The 22,454-nt window shown below is 38.5% G+C and overlaps 3 protein-coding genes and 1 pseudogene across 6 annotated transcripts; 3 read left to right on the top strand and 1 right to left on the bottom strand.

Moving 5' to 3' along the window:
* Window positions 1–1,760: 1,760 nt before the first annotated feature.
* LOC137716212 (homeobox protein LUMINIDEPENDENS) lies at window positions 1,761–10,695 on the bottom strand. 3 transcript variants are annotated; one of them, XM_068455628.2, is made up of 13 exons: window positions 10,145–10,695; window positions 9,987–10,014; window positions 9,649–9,779; window positions 9,038–9,387; window positions 8,859–8,952; window positions 8,653–8,746; window positions 6,023–6,152; window positions 5,893–5,947; window positions 5,766–5,806; window positions 5,599–5,687; window positions 4,913–5,350; window positions 3,053–3,624; window positions 1,761–2,877 (listed from the first exon to the last, which is right to left on the bottom strand). In XM_068455628.2, exons 1-13 carry the CDS (start codon window positions 10,307–10,309, stop codon window positions 2,128–2,130), a joined length of 2,937 nt encoding a protein of 978 aa, XP_068311729.2. In that variant the 5' UTR covers window positions 10,310–10,695; the 3' UTR covers window positions 1,761–2,127. The 3 variants fall into 3 exon arrangements, with proteins under 3 accessions (XP_068311729.2, XP_068311728.2, XP_088546602.1); XM_068455627.2 differs by having other exon boundaries at window positions 9,649–9,794; window positions 10,145–10,480; XM_088690476.1 differs by having other exon boundaries at window positions 8,859–8,920; window positions 9,042–9,387; window positions 9,649–9,794; window positions 10,145–10,449.
* Window positions 10,696–11,963: 1,268 nt separating this feature from the next.
* On the top strand, window positions 11,964–14,325 carry LOC137716042 (bifunctional protein FolD 2). Its single transcript, XM_068455436.2, has 5 exons — window positions 11,964–12,390; window positions 12,468–12,651; window positions 12,874–13,031; window positions 13,215–13,427; window positions 13,844–14,325. Exons 1-5 carry the CDS (start codon window positions 12,277–12,279, stop codon window positions 14,072–14,074), a joined length of 900 nt encoding a protein of 299 aa, XP_068311537.2. The 5' UTR covers window positions 11,964–12,276; the 3' UTR covers window positions 14,075–14,325.
* Window positions 14,326–15,680: 1,355 nt separating this feature from the next.
* LOC148697708 (uncharacterized) lies at window positions 15,681–17,589 on the top strand. Its single transcript, XM_088690474.1, has 2 exons — window positions 15,681–15,815; window positions 15,846–17,589. Exon 2 carries the CDS (start codon window positions 16,115–16,117, stop codon window positions 17,126–17,128), a length of 1,014 nt encoding a protein of 337 aa, XP_088546600.1. The 5' UTR covers window positions 15,681–15,815; window positions 15,846–16,114; the 3' UTR covers window positions 17,129–17,589.
* LOC137714150 (ferritin-like catalase Nec2) lies at window positions 15,706–22,165 on the top strand (annotated as a pseudogene). Its single transcript, XR_015960421.1, has 4 exons — window positions 15,706–15,845; window positions 17,701–19,705; window positions 20,377–20,609; window positions 21,557–22,165. The product of XR_015960421.1 is annotated as a ferritin-like catalase Nec2 (transcript).
* The last annotated feature ends 289 nt before the right edge of the window (window positions 22,166–22,454 follow it).

Genomic DNA, 22,454 nt, shown 5'->3' with positions numbered 1-22,454 from the left:
GAAAATGTAACATCCCATATCGCCCAGGGATGTGGATCCTCTAAACCTTATATGTATATTCTCATCTCTACCTAGCACGAGACCTCTTGAGAGCTCACTGGCTTTGGGTTCCATGAGAACTCCGAAGTTAAGCGAGTAGCGCGCGAGAACACTCCTATGATGGGTGACCCACTGGGAAGTTCTCGTGTGAGTTCTCAGAAACAAAACCGTGAGGGCGTGGTCAGGGCCCAAAGTGGACAATATTGTGCTACGGTGGTGGAGCGGGCCCGAGATGTGGTGGACCCTGGGCCAGGATGTGACAATTTGGTATCAAAGCCTAACCCTGACCGTGGTGTGCCGACGAGGACGTTGGGCCCGTAAAGGGGGTGGATTGCAACATCCCACATCGCCCAGGGGTGTGGATCCTCTAAGCCTTATATGTATATTCTTATCTCTACTAGCATGAGGCATTTTGGGAGCTTACTAGCTTCGGGTTCCATGGGAACTTCGAAGTTAAGCGAGTAGTGCGCGAGAGTACTCCTATGATGGGTGACCCACTGGGAAGTTCTCGTGTGAGTTCCCATAAACAAAACCGTGAGGGAGTGGTTGGGGTCCAAAGTAGACAATATCGTGCTACAATGATGGAGCGGACCGGAGATGTGGTGGACCCCAGATGGGGATGTGACAGAAAACACTTGTAACTATTTTCAAACACATCTGTAAACTCACAAGGATTTTATTATATTAGTTCTTAAGGTTAAGGCAAGACAAACTTATTTATCAAATTTACAAATCTTTAAATATTATTTATTTTTTGGCCGTTTACTTTTGGATCAGTATGTAATATGTAATTAGTTAAAACTTTTTTATATAAATCCTAAGGCTATAAATAGGCATTGTAACGAGAAAGAAATAATTCTTTGATTTCTTCTCCAATCTCTCTTGTTCTTCGTATCTCCTATATATTACTTGTAACATTTCCAACTTTGGAATAAATGTATTTCCAACTTTTTAAAAACATTTATTCCAAAGTCGGAAAATGACTTAGATACACCTCCGACACTACAACATCTTAAATTAATATCACAATGTCATGTGGGTAATTATCATGGATTTGGGTACAATACAAACACACACACACACACACACACACACACACACACACACATATATATATATATATATATATATATATATATATAATACAATCACTATTTTGACGATTAGAATATAAGCGATTTGAATACTATAAACTACGCTAAAAGAAGACATAAGAGTAAGAAGAAGACCCTACGACCATCTCTAACCGAAAGGGCTTTATATAGCCAAGTCTAGAATTAAAGCCCTACAAAAAATTGTTTTTAAATGAAAAGTGTTAGACCATACTCATAAACCATCTCCAACCAAAGGGGCTAAACATAACCCTTTCAATAATAATTGGTTAATTTAGTTAAATTATTGTTAAATGTTTTCAAATCTAGTATTCGAATTTGAATCAATTATTACAACTAAGGGGCTGACTCCAAAAAAGGGCTACGAGAGGGCTTCATTTGGCTAACCTGATGCCCCTTTGGCCAAATAATTGTCTGGTGTGCATACAATTATAGCACAGTCATGGGTTACAAAATAATTTTTAATTAAATCAAATCATTTTTTTTGCATTTAACCTTTAGCCCAACTCTATTGGAGAACCAGAACAATCTTATATAAAAGTCAACATTTACGGTTTCTCTTTCTCTGGGCCAGAATGCCAAAGCCCTTGGCCCAAAACAATAATTCAATTCCGATAGTCAACAAATCCAATCCTTAAATTAAAGTATTAGGCCCAAGAATTTTTATATTTGTTTTTAGTACCGAGACAAAGGCTGCTCAAATATTTTTTTCACCCTATTAAAATTAAAACTAATGATCAGTAGAGAGTCCTTTATGAGCATCCCAGATCAACAGTCACGATGGCTTTTACAAGCTCTCACTCGTTTCAATAATCCAGTCATCCCAAAACTGTGAGGCGCTCGAGTAAGGGTTTCTCATCCGTTCGAGTTGAGATTTCCGTGCCACGTCACCTGTCCGCCCCAAAACTTGATCCAATCAAAGGGAGAGAGACAGAACTAATGCGTTCTTAACACATCCACTCTGGATTATAGGACCTCAGCGTCCGCCGCGATTAGGCCATCTGTTTCCCTGCTGCCTATTATGGTCCCGGTATCCGGCAGGATTCCTTCCCCTCGACCTGTAATCCTGTCCCGGGTTTGTTCTGGGTTCTCTTCCGTACATATACCCGGGATTTCTACTCGGACTATTATCCGGACTCCACGATTGGAAATCTTGTTCGCCACCAACATGTTCATTTCCTTCCCAAGACGGACCTGGCAACAGGTGTGCCTGCAAATGCCCCCCATACGAAGCATTATACTGATTTGGGTTCTCTATGTAATGGTAATTTGAAGGCAAATCCTGCCTGGCTCTCCACGAATCGGATGGAGGGCCGGGTTTGCCCATCGGCTGTTTAGGCGTGTACATAGGAATGTGAGGTTCAGAAAAAGGGGATTGTTGTACTGGCTGCGGCTGTCTTTGTTGCCTTGCCGGAGTGGAAAACAAGGGCTGCTGCCGTTCTGCTACATTATAAGAGTTAGATAGGGGAGCTCGTTCGACATTGATCGTGCCTTCACCCCAAACCGGAGGCATGGCCGTGTTTGATACGTTGTGGAAGTGCGTGTTCTTCATGGTTAAAGCCATCTCAGAGGCTGGTGATTGCATACGATGATAATCTGGTGAGTATGAAGGTACTGCCGGTTGGGAAGTTGATAGCCGTTGCGGCGGAATAATGTGATGAGCAGATGAAACCTGCGGCATCTGTTGGGGAAATGCATTCCTTCCAGCATCTCCCTTCCATCCACTCTGCGAAAAGCACAGAAAACCAAGCAGTTTAAACAGTGTATACAATGGAGGTTTAACTTTTACCAAAAATCTCATGGGAACGAAGTGCACAGTAAATTTTTATATTACTAGTAAAAAACTGCAACAGTGTATACATTGTCTGGCAAAACTTGCAAAATGAGCCAGAGTAACGCACCGTTCCAGGGTTGCTTGAAGGCGTCGGGGATGGAAGAGAAACTTCGACCCTCTCCGTTTTTCTACCTAAACCATTTACATTACCAGCAACACCAGCCCCACTAGACTTTATCATATCCAGCAATTTTACTGTGTCCTCGCTCGACAAGTTAGCAGCATCGCCAGAAGTCAAAGCAAACACCAGTTCTGGATTTTTTAGCAGTACGGCAAGCAGTTCTAGATCCGGTTCGGCTGCGCTAGCGTTATTAATTTGAGATAAGACCGGAGGAAAGGAAGCGACATTGTTTGCTCCTTGTGAAGGAACCATTGTTTCTGCATTATATACTTCTCTGTTATGGGAAGCCTGTGTTTCAGTGGTATCAGCAACATCTGGCGGCTGTTCGATTGGTATTTCTGGTGTTAATGAATCATCATAATCCATTTCAATGTCCCATGGTTCCTTCGGGTTAGACGGTATCTCCTCAACTGTCCGGTAGATGGTTTCCTTCTCACGGCGGTTTCTGTTTCTCTGGACTTCAATTTCTTTGCAACATTCACCACCACCAACGCTCCACGAAGGATCGAGTTTTATTTCTGCAGAACGGAAAGACAACACATGAAAAAGGTTGATATCTGCAGAAAATGTTACCTTTAGCACTTACAGAAGCCATCAAGCAACCAAAAAACTATATTAAATAATAATGGACGAATTTAACATTGTCCGGAATTTCTGTTTTTGCTTCCTCTAAACAATGAACGTCCATTTATCTGTCAATGCCTTCAGAGCCAAGTCCATTAGGTATCATGGGATAAAACACGTCTTGTGCCCATCTCACTGCACGTGATAGGTAGAAGACGGGTATACCCCCGTCACAGGTAAGTCCCCCTCGTCCTTCTCAACATACATTCTTAGTGAATCATGTTACCAGAGTTTCAGTGCGAACTCACAGAACTGTCAATTACCGGGCGCTGGCCGTATGGATTTGGACGGTAATCAGTCATTCATTTTTATCTTTTTCATGCTAATGAATTCAAAATTGATGATATTTCCATTCACTCAGCCTGCTTGGTAGAATTTCCCACTTAAACTACAGAAAACATGTCGAGTGGACCTCATTCACATAGGAACCAATAAAATAATCATGACAAAGCTAAACTTTATTTAAATTTCTTACAAGATAAAATGTAATAAAACTAATCTCGTATCACATTACTTCGGTAACGTGTGTGGCAAAATGGCCCCCAGAAATATCAAAATCCATAACGGTGATTGAATAGAGGAGAAAGCATGGAAAGGAAAACGAGGTACAATTCATTTCTGTCAACAAAACAAACAATGACATTAATATGCTTAGAAAATTAGAAACCTAAACTAAGCGAGCCATTTTTATCCGGCAAGGAAACACCCACTCAGGCACCAGTACACCCAGCTATTGTCACATATAAGAAGTTACATCCTCCAATCGTTTTCTCTATGCAGCACATTTAATCTACCGGACAATATTGATGCCTGGACTGTAACATTCCCTACCAAGACCAGGCGTCTAAGGAAAGAGCAACGCTCAACTGCTATAAGATTGAGCTAGAGCACCTGTTTAGTAAGCGAGAGGTCTTGAGTTCAACTCTTATGAGTGAACAAAAAAGACGAAAAATAGTTGGGCAAGGAAATTATTGATCAATGAGAAGCTATTAACTCTCCCACTATGATATATGTTGGAAATACTGAAGGCAAACTCCCAACAAACTGTATACAACTTGGGAGGATATCTTCTTTTTTTTCCTTTTCCCTTTTCCCTTTTCCATTAAGCCTACTGATTTCACATTTAAAATTACGAACAAAGAGTCAAAGGAACCAGAAAAGAGCCACTAAAAGCATAGGTACCTGGAGGCATCTTCCATGGGATCTGGATTCTTGGGCACTTCTCTAATATGGGCTCCTTCAAATCCAGACTCCGCTTTGGGGCAAGAGAAGTTTCGGGCTTATTAGGAATTTCCCTCTCTTTCAAAGGATTTGTCGCGGGTTTCTTGGGTTCCTCAATATTAGACCGAATTGGAACTTTGGGTACCACGGGCAAAATGCTTGCCTGAGAGATTGTAAGTTTGTCCACACCTTCAGTCTTCAATTCTTTATTTTCATGGGATGAACGAGATTTCCCATACTTGCTCTGCATAAATTGTGCTCGCATTTTTGCTTTTTGGATATCATCAGCAGACATTGGACGAGCCTGACTCACAGTTGTTGTTCTTGTGGCCGGTACACTTCTCCCAGCTGATTGGCCGGGCTGTTCCACCAACTGAACTTTTCTGCGCTCACGAAATTCTGCCACTAGCTAAGGAAATAGGCTTCTTCACTCTCATATGTTAAATCAACTTATACACAAAATATTCGTATAACCTTTTATAGGCCATCCACATAGAAACATAACAACACAGAAATAGAACTTATTACTGACAAAGGCAACTTTTCTTAACTAGTGATATAATTTTTTTTTTCAAACCAGTAGATGTTACTCAGGAATTCTAATATACCACTTGGGAGAAAATTGTAAAAACCTATATTAAGGATACGAGATGAAGATACACCCAAGATGTTCTTCTTATTTGACTCATCTGGTGATGCTGTCAATAACTTCAAGGGTTCTGAGGCCTCTAATTTCCTGAAAAAATACATACAAGATTAACACCACAAACACTATCTTACGAAAATGTACGTCAGAAGAAGGAAACATTCTTACCTGTTTTCTGCACCTTCAAAAGGTGTTCCAAGGATGTCTTCCTGTACAACATGAAAGAACAATATGTAAAACTTATGCAACTTGAATCAATTTGAATGAATTTTTTATTAAATCACAATGCACTTACAGAAATATCCATATTTGACTTCCACGATTCTGAATCGCCCATAACTTCATCGATACTGCAAGAAAATCATAGATTATTAAAAACTGTTTACACAATTTTTCAGTGCATTGGCAATGAGAAATGTACTTGCCTCTGCTTCAGAATTACTAACTCTTCCGAATCACTAGACGTTTTAATGCCATTTGGTTTCTTCATAGCTTGGCTTCTCGCTAATAGCTTGCTCCACCTTGATAGCAAAACTCTTGCCCTGTTCGATATGTCTGATCTTCAAATCAGATAAAATCAAGAGGTGAGGCAGAAGAAAGAGGAGGGATTGGTGTTTAAAATCGATTTTGAAAAGGCTTATGATCATGTAGAGTGGAGATTTTTAGACGAAGTTTTACAAAGAAAAGGCTTTGGCATTAGATGGAGAAAATGGGTGCAGGGATGTCTAAATTCTGCAAATTTCTCCGTTTTGATAAATGGGAGGCCTAGGGGAAAATTTCATGCTTCAAGAGGTTTGAGACAAGGCGACCCACTGTCACCTTTTCTTTTTACCTTAGTAGTGGATGTCTTGAGTAGATTAATGGAGAAGGCTCAAGAGAATCAGCTGATCAAAGGTTTAGGCATTGGGCAAGAAAGGGTGGAGATCTCTCATCTTCAATTTGCTGATGATACTATTTTCTTCTTGGTGGACGATGAGGAAGTTTGGAACAGCTTATTAGAGGTGCTCAATTTATTTTGTACTGTTTCAGGGTTGAAAATCAACAAAGAAAAGTGTTCTTTGGCTGGAATAAACTCAGATTGTGAGAAATTAAAAAGGTTGGCAGATTCTTGGGGTTGTGAGGTGGGTAGTTGGCCAATAAAGTATTTGGGTCTCCCTCTTGGGGGCAGGCCAAGAGCACTTACGTTTTGGGATCCAGTGGTAGAAAAAATGGAAAAAAGACTTCAAAATTGGAAGAAGGCCTTCTTATCCAGAGGAGGCAGATTAACTTTGATACAATCTGTTTTGGGAAGCTTGCCAATCTACTACATGTCCTTGTTCAAAATTCCTTGCGGGGTGATTGGACGCCTAGAAAAACTAATGAAAGGATTTCTTTGGGAGGGGGTGGAGGAAGGAAAGAAAAACCACCTGGTGAAATGGGAGATAGTTATTAAAAGTAAGGAGGAAGGGGGTTTAGGAGTAGGGAATTTGAGGAATCAGAATGAAGCGTTATTGGCTAAGTGGTTGTGGAGATTCCCAAAGGAACCAAATTCTCTCTGGCACAAGGTGATAAGAAGCAAGTATGGGCTGCAGGATAATGGGTGGAATGCAAATCCTCCAGTGCGGGGATCAAGTCGAAGCCCCTGGAAAGATATTTCGTCTGGTCTCCAATCATTTCTACAATGTTGCAAGTTTAAGGTGGGCAATGGGGAGAGGGTGAGGTGTTGGGAGGATGGTTGGATGGAAGGGGGATCATTGAAAGAACAATTTCCAAGATTATTCTTGCTATCGAGAAGGCACAACCAGAACATCGCAAGTTTTGTGGATCTTTCTATCAATTCTTTGAGCTGGAATTTTGATTTCAGGAGAAATTTGAACGAGGTGGAGATAGAAGAGGCGGCTAGATTATTACAGAAAGTGGAAAATGTTCGCTTGTCTCAATCAAGAGCGGATGATAGAAGGTGGAAACTGGATTTATCAGGATTGTTCACCTGCAAATCCTATCGCTCTTTCTTGTGCAACAATGGGATTGTGCAACATTTTCCACCCTCTTCACAGATTTGGAAATCAAAAGTTCCTCCGAAGGTCAAAGTTCTTGTGTGGCTAGTGGCTAATGGGAGGCTCAATACTTGTGATCAAATTCAAAGGAGAAGTCCTTTTATTTGCATCTCTCCCCATTGGTGCAGTTTGTGTAAAGCAAAGGAGGAAAGTGTTAACCACATTTTTCTTCATTGTTCTTACACGATTCAATTGTGGTGGAAATTGTTTCAGGAGGTTAGAGTAAGTTGGGTCATCCCAAAGGGTTGTTTCGAGCTTCTAAGCACTAATTTTGAGGCTCTAGGAATTGGGAGGAAAGCTAAAGCTTTGTGGGGTTGTCTGGTGTCGGCAGTTTTTTGGAACATTTGGTTGGAGCGTAACAAAAGAATTTTTGACGATTATACTGGCGTGGGGGTAGCAGATCTGTGGGGAAGAGTAAGATATTGGGCAGCCTTATGGGCTTCAGTTTCAAATGAATTTAAGAATTACTCTCTTTCTCACATACTGTGGGATATGTTAGCAGTCGTAAAATGATTTTGGTTGAGGTTGTCCTACTTGTAATCTGATCCTCTGGAGAGTTTTCTTGTTCTGTTTTTGGTGGATTTCTTATCCATTTCTGTGTATTACACTTTTTCTTTTTTAATAAACTGTTATAGTTTCTTCTCAAAAAAAATCAGATAAAATCAGATTCAAAAATTTCATGGTTTATAAAGGAAATGACAGATAAAGCACATATAAAAATTCTTATTATACAAAAGAATCTTGCCACGGACATAAAACTAAGATGAATGAGAAGAAAAATGTCATGGTGTATAATAAAATACAGCCGAAGCACCTATAGAATTGCTACTTCTACTAAACAAAGTTTAAATACATCAAAGAAATAGAATTATCAACACATATGGAGAACCTTGATTTATTGAGCAAAAACAAGTTTAACCACACAGAGATGACACGAAAGAAGAACTTGAGAAAGACAAGGGAAGATAGAGAGAGGTGACAAAGAAAGCCCCAAAGAACTATCTGTAACAAATACACACCTGGTGTCCTGTAAAACCGCAGTCGATTAACACTTTGCAGTACGGCTGACATATGCAAAGGAAGAGCTTTATGAAGAGGCAAATGACAAAGAACCTGTGCAGCCAGTAATTATTCAAATTTTAAGCAACAATCATTAACTGTGGAAGATAGATAATTGACAATATGATTCCATATTCGACAATATGGATTCCAGTCCAATAAATACCTTTAAGATAACAATTAGAACACTTGTTTGTTCTTCGACAGCAGCTTGACTCAACCATGTTACTAAAATCATTACACCACCATTAGTTAAAAACCTGCACGTATACAAGTGGAAGTTTGGAACATGAAAAGAGACAAACTTATTTGTACTATGAAACCTATAAAGTGATTTGTAAGTACCAACATAATACTGAAGAATTTTCTATCCGCATAATCCACTCCATCAGTTTCACTTGCCCAGAAAATGTTTCTTCTTTCCGCATCAAATTGAAAATATCTTCTACGAAACGTTTATCTAAGTCGTCTAATCCAGAAAGAGCATTATCTTGCGTTGAGCATGATGGTGCGTCGTCAACATTGGAGGGACCAACAGAGTTCAAGGGAACTGGATCACTTGGTATCAAAGAATCAGGGCTTGTTGAGACCCCATCGCGCAAATCTTCATGTTCACCGGATTTCAAGGCCTTTTCCCTTGACAACTGGACTAGTTTTCTGACTCTCGACCGTTGACTGTTAAAGAAATCACGAACCTGTCAATCAATGGAACTCATGTAAGAAGCAATTAAACTAATCACCACCAAAGAGCAACACTGAGAAGAAAATGTCATGTTGGGTATATATAATCAACCCTAAAATAGCCAGTAGTAAAGTGTAAGGGCCATATATCATTATCAGTTTGAACAACATTGGCGCTCGTGGGAAGGGTCATATGATGGCTTAAACTAAATGCATTACGAAAACATCTAAAGGAACAAGTAATTTGAGAAGGAAAGCTGAATGAAAGAAAGAACCTGTGTGACTGTAACGCCGAATACAGCACTGAGCTCCCGAGATTCCTTCTTACTAATCGTATCTTTAATCGAAAAAATAGATTGCATATACTTTATAGCCTTTGGATTTAACAAATCTCTAGGTCTTTTTCCTGCAATTGGACCATCTAGTTATTAGATAACAGATGATGGCCACATGAAACAAACACGAAAAAAGTATAAAAATTTGTCAATAGAAAACTATAGCATCCAGATGGGTATATAGCATCTCACATAATCAAACCAAATAAGCAAATTAAACAAGATTAAACATCAAATTAGCCATAATTAACAATAATAATCCAACTTCCAAGACTTACCAATCTTAATTGAAAGAGCACCAGCTGCCTGCGTATCACAAAACGAAAGCACAAACATTAGAATTAGGGATTGCAATTTTCTTTCAAATTTTCCTCCAATTTCTCGGAAACCAAACACGCAGAACGCAAATTCAAATTCAAATTCGAAGACAACGCACCATTTCTTGGGAGAGAGGATTGACGCCGGTGAGTTTGCACTGGGTGCCGACGATTCTCTGGAGCTGATCGATCTGGCTGTGGAAAAGCTCCCTCTGCGAGTCCAAGAACTTCCCCAAGGACTCCGCAGATGTCCCAATCTCCATCTCCACCGAGGGATTCTCCATTGCCAACCTCCAAGCTCGAACTTCTGAAGCTAAATGCAGCACATGAAGAATTCGAATACAGCTATTAATCGCTGGGAGTGTGGGATAGAGTTAGGGTTAAGGCTTCGATAAGAGGGGAGAGAGAGGGAGGGTGGGAGAGAGAGAGGGACAGGGTAGAAGCGGAGTAGGAACGTAAAACCCAAAACGTCCACGTCGCACGAGCGCTTGTTGGTTGTCACAATTGGCGCTTGTATTTTTCGGGCCCAGTTCGTGGGTTCTGGGCTTAATTACTCTCAGGATTCGGTTAGTAAATGAATCGTGTTCAAGTTTGTCATCACAACTGCAAGTCAGACGAGAATGGTGTTTTTAGTGGCGGTCGGGTGAGTAACGATTAAGAATTTGTCTTTGAGGGGGGAACAACAGCTGAAAACAGCTGCTAATACTTCGTAGGTTGAGGAGCAAAAGGAGGAATCTACCTGAGGAGAGGCTCGGATCTTATTAGTTAGTTGGTGTGAACTCGAACCGTCGACATCCATCATGTACTAAATTATCGCGTTTTCAGGCCTTGACTAATTTACCACTGAGGTCAACGATAGACAATGACTCCCCTTATCCTCTCCTCACCTCCCCCCCCCCCCCCAAAAAAAAAAACAGCTTACAATTTATTGTATTGTGCTCTTATATGTGCGTTCGTAGACTTGAAATCAACACGTTTAGGTAATTATAATAGTATCTCTTCCTATGAATTTGATTTCTCATGTGATGGTCAATTAGTCAGCTCGAAGTGAGTGAGTAACCTTACCAACTAACAAGAACCAGGACGATTCACGTTACTAATATGTGTAAAGCTTGAAAAGATCACGTATAAGGGAATGTTTAGTTGTAAGGAATGAATTTGTAATGAGTGAGTGTCATTCTCATTGTTGTTATAGCCTTAATTTACTAAAACTAAGGTAACAAGGGAATGAATAAAAAAGTGGATCATACGTGGATTTTGGTTTGAAGTACTTGAAAATTTAAGGTATCTCGTTAACATAGAAAGAGGTATTTACTCCATACTTAAATCTTTATAATCTCTAATTCTTCTTATTCTCATTTATTATCGTACACATACCAGAGTTGTAAGTTGGACTGAAAATTCCAAATCAAACCGAAAATTTTCGTTTCGAATCCGAACATTTCCTATTCTGAAAAATTTCAAAAGATTTAGATGACAATTGAAATATACATAAAGCCATAAGCCTTAGCACATAAAGCCTATAAAATGTTCGGGTTTTATGTTCCAAAACTTGCTCTACTATTCTACCCCATTCTGGCTGAGGAAGAATTACGAGCCATAAAACAAAAAAATATGCTTGATTCTTTTTATCTAAATATATTCAATAGAATTTTAATAAAATTTATGATATTTTGAAAAAAAATTGAGAGATTTTGTAGTTTTTTTTAAAGCAGTGTTGAATTTCACTTTTCTTCTGAAAATTTGACAAATGCACAAATGAGGTGTCTTCAATTGAAATTTTAAAGAATTTTAATAAGTTTATAACTTTATAGATTTTAATGGTCTTTAAGCAAAGATTTATAAATACATGAAAATCCTTCAAAATACAACTGTACACCCTTATTTCTTTGGAAAAGGATTCTTGTTGGATTGTTTTCCTAAAGAATCTATCGTGTAGTAATAAATAATTTTAAAATTTAAAATTAAATATGAATAATACTTAATAAAAATCGACAGAATGAACAGTAAGATGCGATGACGATAGGAAAAGGATCCTCTCTCGTCCTGCCACTATTTCCTCACAGCGATTTCCGGGGATTGCATCTGGGAATTTTCCTAGCTCTCTCGATTCTCCACCCGACGCCCTCTCTCTCCCCGATTAGGGGTTTCCAGGTTTGTTTTACTGGATTACAGTAACCCTTTGCGGTTCGAGGTCCGAGTCAGCCCAACCCATCCTTAATCTCATCGGGACCGAGCTAGTCGTTGATCAATGGCATCACAATCTGATCACAAGGCTGCGATAATCGATGGGAAAGCTATAGCTCAGACCATCCGAAATGAGATTGCGGAGGAAGTTCGTCATCTGTCCCAGAAATACGGCAAGGTTTGCTTTTGCTCTGGCTGGATTTTTGGCATTGTTTGGTGCATGAATCTTGACGATGCGATTGTGTGATTGTTTAGGTTCCGGGACTGGCAGTGGTGATAGTTGGGACCCGGAAGGACTCCCAAAGCTATGTGAGCATGAAGCGAAAGGCGTGCGCTGAAGTTGGGATCAAATCTGTGGACATTGACCTCCCGGAGAATGTGTCCCAAGATGACCTCATTGCCAAAGTTCACGAATTGAATGCTACTGCCGATGTACATGGTTAGTTGAATGAATGATAATTGCCCAGTTTTTAATTTTGACTTGACAAATTATTCTGATGGAAGACAAAACCGAGCGAAATGGCGTTGTAGGATTCATACATCCGACCCCACTTAGCGGGATAAGGTTTGGTTGTTGTTGTTGTTATAGTTGACAAATTATTTGGAAAATCTTTGATTTTGGTTAAATGGGTTTTGAAAGTAGGTTTGATTTTGTTGATAGGTATACTAGTTCAGCTCCCATTGCCAAACCATATTAATGAGGAGAAAGTGTTGAGTGAAATCAGCATCGAGAAGGATGTTGATGGCTTTCATCCTCTCAACATCGGCAAACTTGCAATGAAAGGCAGAGAACCTCTGTTCCTTCCTTGCACTCCCAAGGCAAGACTCGAGTTTGTATTCAAACACAGATAGATGCTGACGCACACACATATATGTTTGGTTTGTTCAAGTATTCTGTCAAACGAGGAACCTTTATTGTCCAAGCAATATTTACATAAAATCGTGAAAGCCATTCATGTACAGGTTGTAGTTTTGTTTTGTAATGGTTTTTTTTTTCTGCAGGGATGTCTTGAACTTCTGTCTCGAAGTGGGATAAGCATAAGGGGAAAGAAAGCAGTGGTTGTTGGCAGAAGTAACATTGTTGGATTACCAGTTTCATTGCTTCTTTTGAAAGCAGATGCTACTGTTACTGTAGTCCATTCCCGCACACCTGATCCAGAGAGTTTCATTCGTGAGGCGGACATTATTATTGCTGCAGCAGGACAGGCAATGATGGTAGGCAATTCATAGATTATAGTTCCTTGGTATGCCATAACATCGTCTTATGACATGCAGGTGTTATCTTATCTCATATTGCTTGGCTTTCCAGTAAAAAATCTAGTACTTAGCTTCGTTCTAGTTAGAAGAATAGGACTAGTTTTTTGGTTCCATTCATCCCAAGTGAAGGAAAAAGGACATTCCATCGTTCACTTTGGAGTTGGAAGACAATGCATTAGAAATTTATAAGCTTTCACTAGGCTCTATCGTTGCATAAATGGAATAACAGGACATCTGCTGGTGCAGCTAGCATTGTGTCGGTTCTGTGCTTTCCTTGTCTCCGTTAGCTCCCGTGGCGATTATTGTTTATGTTTTAACACGATGAAATCTATTTACTATCAATTTTGTTAATCTATTTCCTTACTGAATTTCAGATCAAGGGTAGTTGGATAAAACCAGGTGCTGCTGTCATTGATGTCGGCACAAATGCTATAGACGATCCGAGTAGAAAGTCGGGCTACAGATTAGTTGGAGATGTAGATTTCCAGGAAGCATGTAAGGTAGCCGGATGGGTAACTCCTGTTCCTGGCGGCGTCGGACCAATGACGGTGGCAATGTTGCTCAAGAACACTTTGGATGGTGCTAAGCATGCTATTGCTCAATAAAGCCGCGGCCCCCCCCCCCTCCCCCCTCCCCCCTCGCCCCTACCCCTCTCGTCCTTTGATCCCTTCATAATAAGCTGCTGCCTTTGTAATTTCGCTCCCAGTTTTAACTGATCTTGATCCGTTTCATGCTATGTTTGTATGAAGATTTAATGGCAGATATTATTCAGACGAGTAATACCAGGGAAATCAACTTTTTAAATGATATTTTGTAAACTATATGACGAGTTGATGATTCGATTATTATTTAAGTATTGATTAACATGCTTATATTTTATTGGTGATACTAAAATAATTTGCAAATGTGGGCTGTGGCCTAAAAAATCTTACCTAGCATTACTGATATTTTCTAATAGAGATGGCGCATACATACAATGGTAGGACCTACCTTCATTAGGGTGTGTTAATTTGTGTGTCCAAATAGTTTAATTGATAGGCTTGACGTTTATTTACTTGTTAGTTTTTTTTTTTTTTTTTTTAAACAAACAATATTATTTATATTAAGGGAAAGAGATACAACGATATTATCTACACTAAAGGAGAGATAATATGCTTAGCCTCACAATAGGCTAATAATAATATCGTTCAAATTCAATTTTGATGAGAATCGAACCTAAGACATCTCACTTACAAGTGAAGATGAATATCATTAGATCATAATACTAAGTGACGATAACTTGTTAGCTTTGTGTTACATTGAAAGTCCAAAACCCAACAAGGGTTGATGAATTGATAAGGATAGTTCTCTTTGCTAGACTAACAAAAGGGCTAAAAAATATCTAACAAATCTAATGAGATTATGTTAACTATTCTAAAAGCATTTACCCACCGACAGAAGAACCCTTTTGCTGTCGACGATCTTCAAAGAACCCTTTTGCTGCCTTTTGAACATATTAACCGACCGACAGAATAACCCGTTTAGCATCCGATTAGAAAGCTTTTCCTTAGTGTTATTCGTTTTCTTAATGAGATTATGTTATATTGATCAAGTTATTAATTACTTACCTGAAAAATCGTAGTTCAACCATTGAGATGGATGTGCGTCCAATCGGAGTTGTTTAACAACTCGTTGAACCTTGGAAGTCATCTTCTCATTTTGTGTTGTGTACTCATTTCTCTCTTATCACATGACTAGTATGACGAAGAGATAAAGAACGAGAGTATAAAATATGTGGTAGGTAAGCTAATTCAATGTCCCGCTCAGTGGCTCAATTGTAGTAAAATTGATTAGACGGTTTTGATATAATTTGTTTTCCCCTCAATTATTGGTTAATCGACTGGTTCATCCAACCAAATCAAACCCATCATCTATCGAAAATAGAAAGCTTCTCTAAAGCATTTAATAAAATCTATCATGCTCACCACCATTTAGTGTGGTGTGGAGCAGAGATGAGAGTCGATAGAGGGAAAAGGGGGAAAAAGGAAAAATTTCTAGGGTTAGGGTTCCACCCAATTTTTTCAATTAATGTTGCGTTTGGGTTCCATCTAACTGGAGCTAAGATAACTAATTCGCTAATTATGCGGTTGAAATTTCCTCTAAGTTACATGTGCAGTAAGAAATTAGGGAGTGAGGATGATTTGAGTGTTTGTTGTTTTGAGATTTCTGGATGTAGCAATCATGATCAGTTCGAAATAGGTGATCTCTATCGTGTGAAAAATGGAAGATGGGGATATGCAGAGGCTGAAGACATTCCCAAGAAATCAATCATGGTTGGTGACATCGGCTTTTGATGGCTGCTGCAAGGTGGGTGTTTCCCCAGGACGGGTGCGCAAGGTAAGTTCCCTATCTAATTGGACTTATTACAGCAATGTTAATTATGGTGCTAAAGGGTTGCTATTACTTGTTTGGGTTTTCAATTTCTAGATCAAATTATGATTTCGTAAAGGTAATTATGAGGATTTACGTGTGTAATTGGATTGCTTTTATGAGACTCGAGGCTAAGCATGCTTGTCATGTTGGTTGTATTGGCTCATTTAGTGTTCTGCTAATTATAATTTTTGAATCCTTTTTATCTCGATCATTTTGGTCATAGATGGTATGCCATGGAGTTCACTGATGAGGAGGAGTTGGAGTTTGCTTTGGATAATAGGCCTTGGTATGTTAGAGGGCAAAATTTTCATATGGAAAGGTGGAATATCCATTTTTGGGACATTGACTTTATCTCCAACCTAAGAGTTTGGTTAAGGATTCCAAGGGTGCCAGTTCAATATAGGGATGCTGAGATTTTGGAAGTCATTACTCAGCCTATGGGAAATTTTATTAGAGTGGATGAGACCATCCTATCTGGTCTGAATGGTTTGTTTGTGAGAGTTTTGCTTGAAGTGGATCTTAGGCTGCCACTTAAGAAGATTTTGGTGGTGAATGATGATGAGGAGTGTCATTTGCTGTTGAGCTATGAGAAATTCTTTGAAGTTTGTTTCTACTATGGAAGGAAGCGCTCTGAGAGGCACTCGTGCCCTGCGGATTATGATAATAATGGTTGTCTACTAGTTGATAGGATCTTTGAGGATGAGCCTTTGATTTGCCCAGCTGATTTTCCAGTTAGTGAGGAGACTAAGAATGAGTTACAGGAGGGGGTTATGCTGTTATTCCCTCAACCCACTCTTGTTGATGAGTTTAGCTCTGCGGAAGGGGATGTTCAAGCTCGTGGTGACAACACTCAGGAGCATCATGTGGAAGATGATGGGGGGACTGTGGTGCCTGTGAGGTGGGCTAGAAACAACAATAAGGGTAATAGAATTTGGGTTTCGAGGGCTGATTTGGTGTCTAAATGGTACCCGATGGCTGATGGGGGTTTGGGTATTGGGAAAAGTGAACATTTTAATAATGCTTGTTTAGCAAAACTTGGATGGAAAATCCTAACGGATAACCAAAATTGGTGGGTACAGAATGTGAAGAATAAATACTTAAAGAGAAAGGACTTCCTTAATACTAAAGTCAGGCAACACCACTCCTGTGCCTGGAAAGGTATCCTTAAGTCTAGAGATATTATTAAAATAAGGCATAGGTGGGTTGGGGGAAATGGAGAGAGCATCCTCTTCTGGACCCATAACTAGATTTTTCTTTTTCCTTTTTCCAACTTTATCTCACCTAGTCTTGTTAATGATATTGATCTAAACTTAAAGGTGAGTCATTTCATTAATAATGGACAATGGGATAGAGATCAGCTGAAATTGTTAGTTGATGAGGACATTGTGAATAAAATTTGCAGTATCTCACTCCCATTAACTCCCCAATGCGATATGTATTGCTAGGGACCTAATGCGAATGGTAAGTTTTCAGTCAGATCAGCGACTTGGATACAAAATAGTGATAATAATAATAATAATGTAAGTGAACTTCTCAAGAAAATGTGGAGCCTTAAACTCCCTCATAAAGTCAATTTTTAGTTGGCTGCTCATAATTAGAAGGCTTCATACAAGAGACAGATTATCCAGATTTGTCAATAACATCCTGTACACTTGTCCTATATGCAATTCAGAGGATGATAATAAATCTCACTTATTTTTGAGTTGTAATTTTACGAAGCCAGTTTGGAATTGTCAATCTATCTCTAATAACATAAGATTAAATCAATCTTTTCCTTTTAATGATTGGCTCAATGAACTGACTGTTAAGATTGATGCAGGTTTGTGTGATCTTAGTAAAGTGTTATTAGTCTGTTGGCAGATTTGGAATGAGAGGAATATGGTGGTTTTCCAAAATAAAATTTCGAACCCTACATGGATCGTTAAGTCTGCCCTCAATCTTGGGAAGGGTTCATTGATGCCGATGGTGTAATTCCTATGTTGTATAATGGTAGCGAGTTCCCCCAGCCTTATTCTTTCCGGTGGTCCCCTCTGACGCTGGGTTTTGATAAACTTAACTTCGATGGCTTTGTGGTGAATCAAGGTGTGGCTGCTAGGTTTGTGATTAGAAATGAAAAAAAAAAGAGCCTATTGTTGCCGGAATTAGATTTATTGGTCAAGATACTATTTTCGGTTGCAGAATGCGTGGCATTGCGGGATGGCCTATGGTTGGCTAAGGCCAAATGCTTGACTCGTATTGTGGTGGAGGGTGATTCAAAACTGGTGATTGAGTCTATCAGTGGAGCCTATAACCCCCTTTGGAGATTGAAGACCATCCTAGAGGATATTCGTTGGTTTGCGGGGTCATTTGAGGAGATTTGCTGGAAGCATGTCCTTAGGGAAGCAAATTTTCTAGCAGATGCTATAATTAGAGTGGGTTATTCGGTCTCTAATTTTCACGTTTGGGATAAAACTCTTCATTTGGAAGCCCATTAGGCTTTCCTCTTTGATTGTATCCAAATAGGTTGCCCTTGGGGCTTTTCTCTTTAATCCAGTCATTTTTCTATCCAAAAAAAAAAAAAAAAAAGAAAGCTTCTTTAAATTATGTCATACTCTAAAATGGTTTAGGTTTTGTGTGGAATGTGTTTTTAGAGACAATGTATTTGAGTTTCAAGGCACTTGAAGTGTTTTTTCATGATTCATTTGCATTTTTACTAAATATTGGTTCCAAAACATTCTTACCAAAAATGCTTTTAGTCATTTTAGAAACGCTTCCAAATGAGCCCTAGTTGCTTGAGAGTTATAACAATAGAGTTACAAATATACCGAATATGTAAAAGTTGTTTGGATCATAGTAGTTGAAATGTAAGTTATACAAACAATATTTTACACTACTCATCTATTGTGAGGTTAAGCTCACTTTATCCCCTTAGTGTAGATTATATCGTTTGTTAAAAAAAAAAAAAAAAAAAACAATATTTTACACTAAATTCATATAAAATATGGAGAGGAGAATTTGAATTTGAGTGAGGAAGGAGCAAAATGCTCTAGTTAACTTGATTAAGCCCAAGTCTACAACGAATAAAATCTTGTTTGGAAGTGCTTTTAAAATGACTGAAAGTACTTTTGGTGAAAATGTTTTTAGAACCAATCCTTAATACAAATGTTTTTAAAATCAATCCTTAATACAAATGCAAGCAATTGGTGCTCTTGCAGAAAACACTTCATGTGCTTTTGAAATCTAACAACATTTTCTCTAAATGTATTATTAATCATTTTAAAAGCAGTTCCACGTAAGCATTTCACTATAACCGGTTACTTGTATAAATTGAACACATCTTTTCCCAATTGGGGTGTTGCGTCCCAAGTATAAGATTTGATTTATTCTTACCCACAAATTCCAATTTTCTTCCCCATTAGATTTGTATTTTCTATATATACACAAGGATGGAAATGCTGGTAGTTCACAGTTCATATCATATGCATGAAAGCAATGCATATGGCGACTTCTTCAATATCTTATTTCACCACTGCCTTTGTTCTTCTTCTTGCACTGGAATATCTCGGCCTTGATCAGCTGGTCATCGGTAGTACTACTAGTTGTGCTCGGAATCGCTGCAGACCCGTTAGAGCCAACGACACTGACCTAATACAGTTTGCTCTCAACTTGGAATACTTGGAGACTGAGCTTTTTCTGAATGCTGTTCTAGGCAGAGGGCTCAATTATATCAACCCGAATTTAACGCTAGGCGGTCCGCCTCCTATCGGGGCTCAGAAGGCGAATCTCGATCCTCTTGTTCGTTCTATCATCGAAGAATTTGGTTACCAAGAAGTTGGTCATGTCAGGTATGCGCTCATCTTTATGTCAGGTAAATCAACAAAGTTCTCTGTGCAAGATAGTGAGTCTTTTGTTAAAGAACGTACGTACATGTTTTGAGAATTGTTCTTCATCATGCATCAAATATCATCTACAGATTTAATCTATAAACTCCTTTTGTATATTTCCATCGACTCCCTCGATTATTATTCTGGTCGAAGGTGGGTTACTTAAAAGACCCGTTTGATAATCATCTTAGTTCTCATCGTTTTCCAAAACTGAAAAATGAAAATAGTTCATTTTTCAAAGAGATAATTAGAGTAATAGTCCCGAAACTTTAGCTGAATTAAAGCTTTGGTCCTGAACTTTAGTTGAATTAGGGCTTTGGTTCCTAAACTTGTTATAATGTGGAGCAATGGTCTTTTTGATCCACATTATAACAAGTTTAGGGACCAATACTTATAAATTTTTAGTTCAGGGACCAAAGTCCAATTGGACCAAAGTTTAGAAACTATTGAATCTATTTTCTCTTTTTCAAAACCAAAATAAAGTCAAATTTTAAAACCCACATAAGTAAAGCTGAAACCGTTTACCAAATAAGTTTTTACTTTTCAGTTTTATAAAAAAAATCTAAAAAGTGAAAATGAAAATGTTATCAAATGACTCATAACCTACTTTGTTAACTAATGTGAATTTGCAGAGCAATAATTACCAGATTAGGAGGATTTCCAAGGCCTCAGTTGGACCTGAGCCGTGAGAATTTCGCCCGACTAATGGATGCAACGGTGGGTTACCCGTTGAAGGTTGAACCCTCCATTTAACATCTATGCAAGTTCAATCAATTTTCTCTTAGGATCTTATTGCATCCCTCATGTGGGACTAAATGGTTATGTTGGCACCATTCCAAACCTCACAAGGCCTGATAACCGCAGAGTAAGTATAATTAATTATTAATTAGCATATGGTCACACATAAAGTGTGTGGAAATTTTTATTTTTGTTTTTGAAGTAGAAGGAGAAGGGAAGAGAGTGAGAGAGAATGTGGAAGTGGGATAGAACTCTATTTTTGTATTTTTTTATTATAGTTTTTAATTGGAGATATGTTAGACTCACATGTAGGTGAGGTTTTGAAAAAAAAAACAAAATTTTGGTTGTGTAAAATTATATTTCTACCCATATTTCTTATTCATGTTCAGTTTTAATTAAAGAGTTAAACTTGCAGTTTCATAGGGTTTTGGTTGACAATGAATGTTTTATTAATATGTAGTTTAGATTACATTTATGCCCATATTTCTTATTCGTGTTCAGTTTTAATTAGAAGGTTAAACAGGTAGTTTCATAAGATTTTGGTTGACAATGAGTGTTTTATCAATATGTAGTTTAAATTAACAACCTTGACCTAGATTAATTAGTATTTTTTTTATACGAGACGTCCATCCTTTGTTTAAAAAAAAATTTCCATATTGTACTGATACCACCTCAATACATTTTGATATTGACACGTTAAATGTCAATATTATCGACATATATATTTATGGAAGAGGATCCTCTCCTGGGCTTAGCATGAGGATCCTCCTGACCATGAAATCCAGGCCGTTCAATTTTAATCCAACGGCTCTAAACAGGGGATCCCCTAAAAAGTTATAATAATTGCAACCGTTGGATTAAAATTGAACGGTTCGAATTTCGTGGTCAGGAGGATCCCCATCTTATGCTCAAGGAGAAGATCCTCTTCCTATATTTATTGACATTGTATAATAAAGAACGAAACCATGTCCGGAAAAGAATTCTCATTAATAATTAGTATAAACCAACTATATTTAAACATCTATTTGAGTAATTATTACTAACAATGATTCTTATATTCATATTATGATGTAGTTGGTTGCGTCACTTATGGGGGTTGAGGCTGGACAAGATGCAGTGATTCGGGCGTTACTGTATAAGTTCGCTTTTTTGAAGGTGTATCCGTACGAGCTCACGGTGGCTGATTTCACAAACCACATTTCCTGGCTGAGGAACGAGCTGGGGAGGTGTGGCAACAAAGATGAAGGAATCATAGTACCCGAGACGTTAGGGGCGGAGAACCGGACGTGGAGTAACGTCCTTTCGGCAGATTGGGAGTCACTGACGTATGCAAGGACGCAGCCGGAGATCTTGAGGATTGTGTATGCAACTGGTAATGAGTCCTGGCCCGGAGGATTTTTTCCCAGAGGTGCAAATGGCAACATTGCCATGCGTTTCCTTAAAAACAATATTATTGCAGATCAGAATAATTTACAAGAGGCAACTAAGCACTGATTGCCTTCTAGCTGCTTGCTAGCTTATAAGTTGATAACTAAGACTGACAAACACACACTTATTTACATATATATACTTGCATTCAAAATTCCAATAATGATGTATGACTTATTAGCTGGCTCTGAATATATCTTAATGATTATGATATTTGATTAATGATGTTCTCATCATTTTCTATTTTGACATATATATATAGTATCCAAAATTTAGTTGGCCTACGGGCATCTCTAGTCATTTCAATTTGCGGTTTTGGTATGATCGGGGGATACACATTTTTTATGGCTTACTTTGTAATGTCTTTGGACGATTCAACCGTCTATTTTATATGTCTTCCCTCATATAACATATCTACCAAAAATCATTCAAATTCTAAGTTATATGACCGTTGGATTAAATTCAGTATTTCTTTGTAGAACCGTATTCATCCATTTTTTTTTCACTACAAATGAATATCTTAATGTACTTGTCTAATTTTTTG

Source organism: Pyrus communis, chromosome 3, assembly GCF_041283825.1.
Source record: "Pyrus communis isolate YQ-2024b chromosome 3, ASM4128382v1, whole genome shotgun sequence".
NCBI classification, from domain to species: domain Eukaryota; kingdom Viridiplantae; phylum Streptophyta; class Magnoliopsida; order Rosales; family Rosaceae; genus Pyrus; species Pyrus communis.
Note: the sequence above shows the minus strand (reverse complement) of the source record. Positions and strands in the feature narration are given on the sequence as shown.

Excerpts from the sequence above, each read along its gene's own strand:
- LOC137716212 (XM_068455627.2), bottom strand. The coding sequence starts at position 10,309 with ATGGAGAATCCCTCGGTGGAGATGGAGATTGGGACATCTGCGGAGTCC. Across the intron at positions 5,688-5,765 it reads TTTGAAGGTGCAGAAAACAG|GAAATTAGAGGCCTCAGAAC; the intron begins GTAAGAATGTTT and ends GTATTTTTTCAG. Across the intron at positions 5,351-5,598 it reads CTTGGGTGTATCTTCATCTC|AATTTCGTGAGCGCAGAAAA; the intron begins GTATCCTTAATA and ends AGCTAGTGGCAG.
- LOC137716042 (XM_068455436.2), top strand. The coding sequence starts at position 12,277 with ATGGCATCACAATCTGATCACAAGGCTGCGATAATCGATGGGAAAGCT. Across the intron at positions 12,391-12,467 it reads TGTCCCAGAAATACGGCAAG|GTTCCGGGACTGGCAGTGGT; the intron begins GTTTGCTTTTGC and ends GTGATTGTTTAG. Across the intron at positions 12,652-12,873 it reads TGCTACTGCCGATGTACATG|GTATACTAGTTCAGCTCCCA; the intron begins GTTAGTTGAATG and ends TTTTGTTGATAG.
- LOC148697708 (XM_088690474.1), top strand. The coding sequence starts at position 16,115 with ATGGAGTTCACTGATGAGGAGGAGTTGGAGTTTGCTTTGGATAATAGG.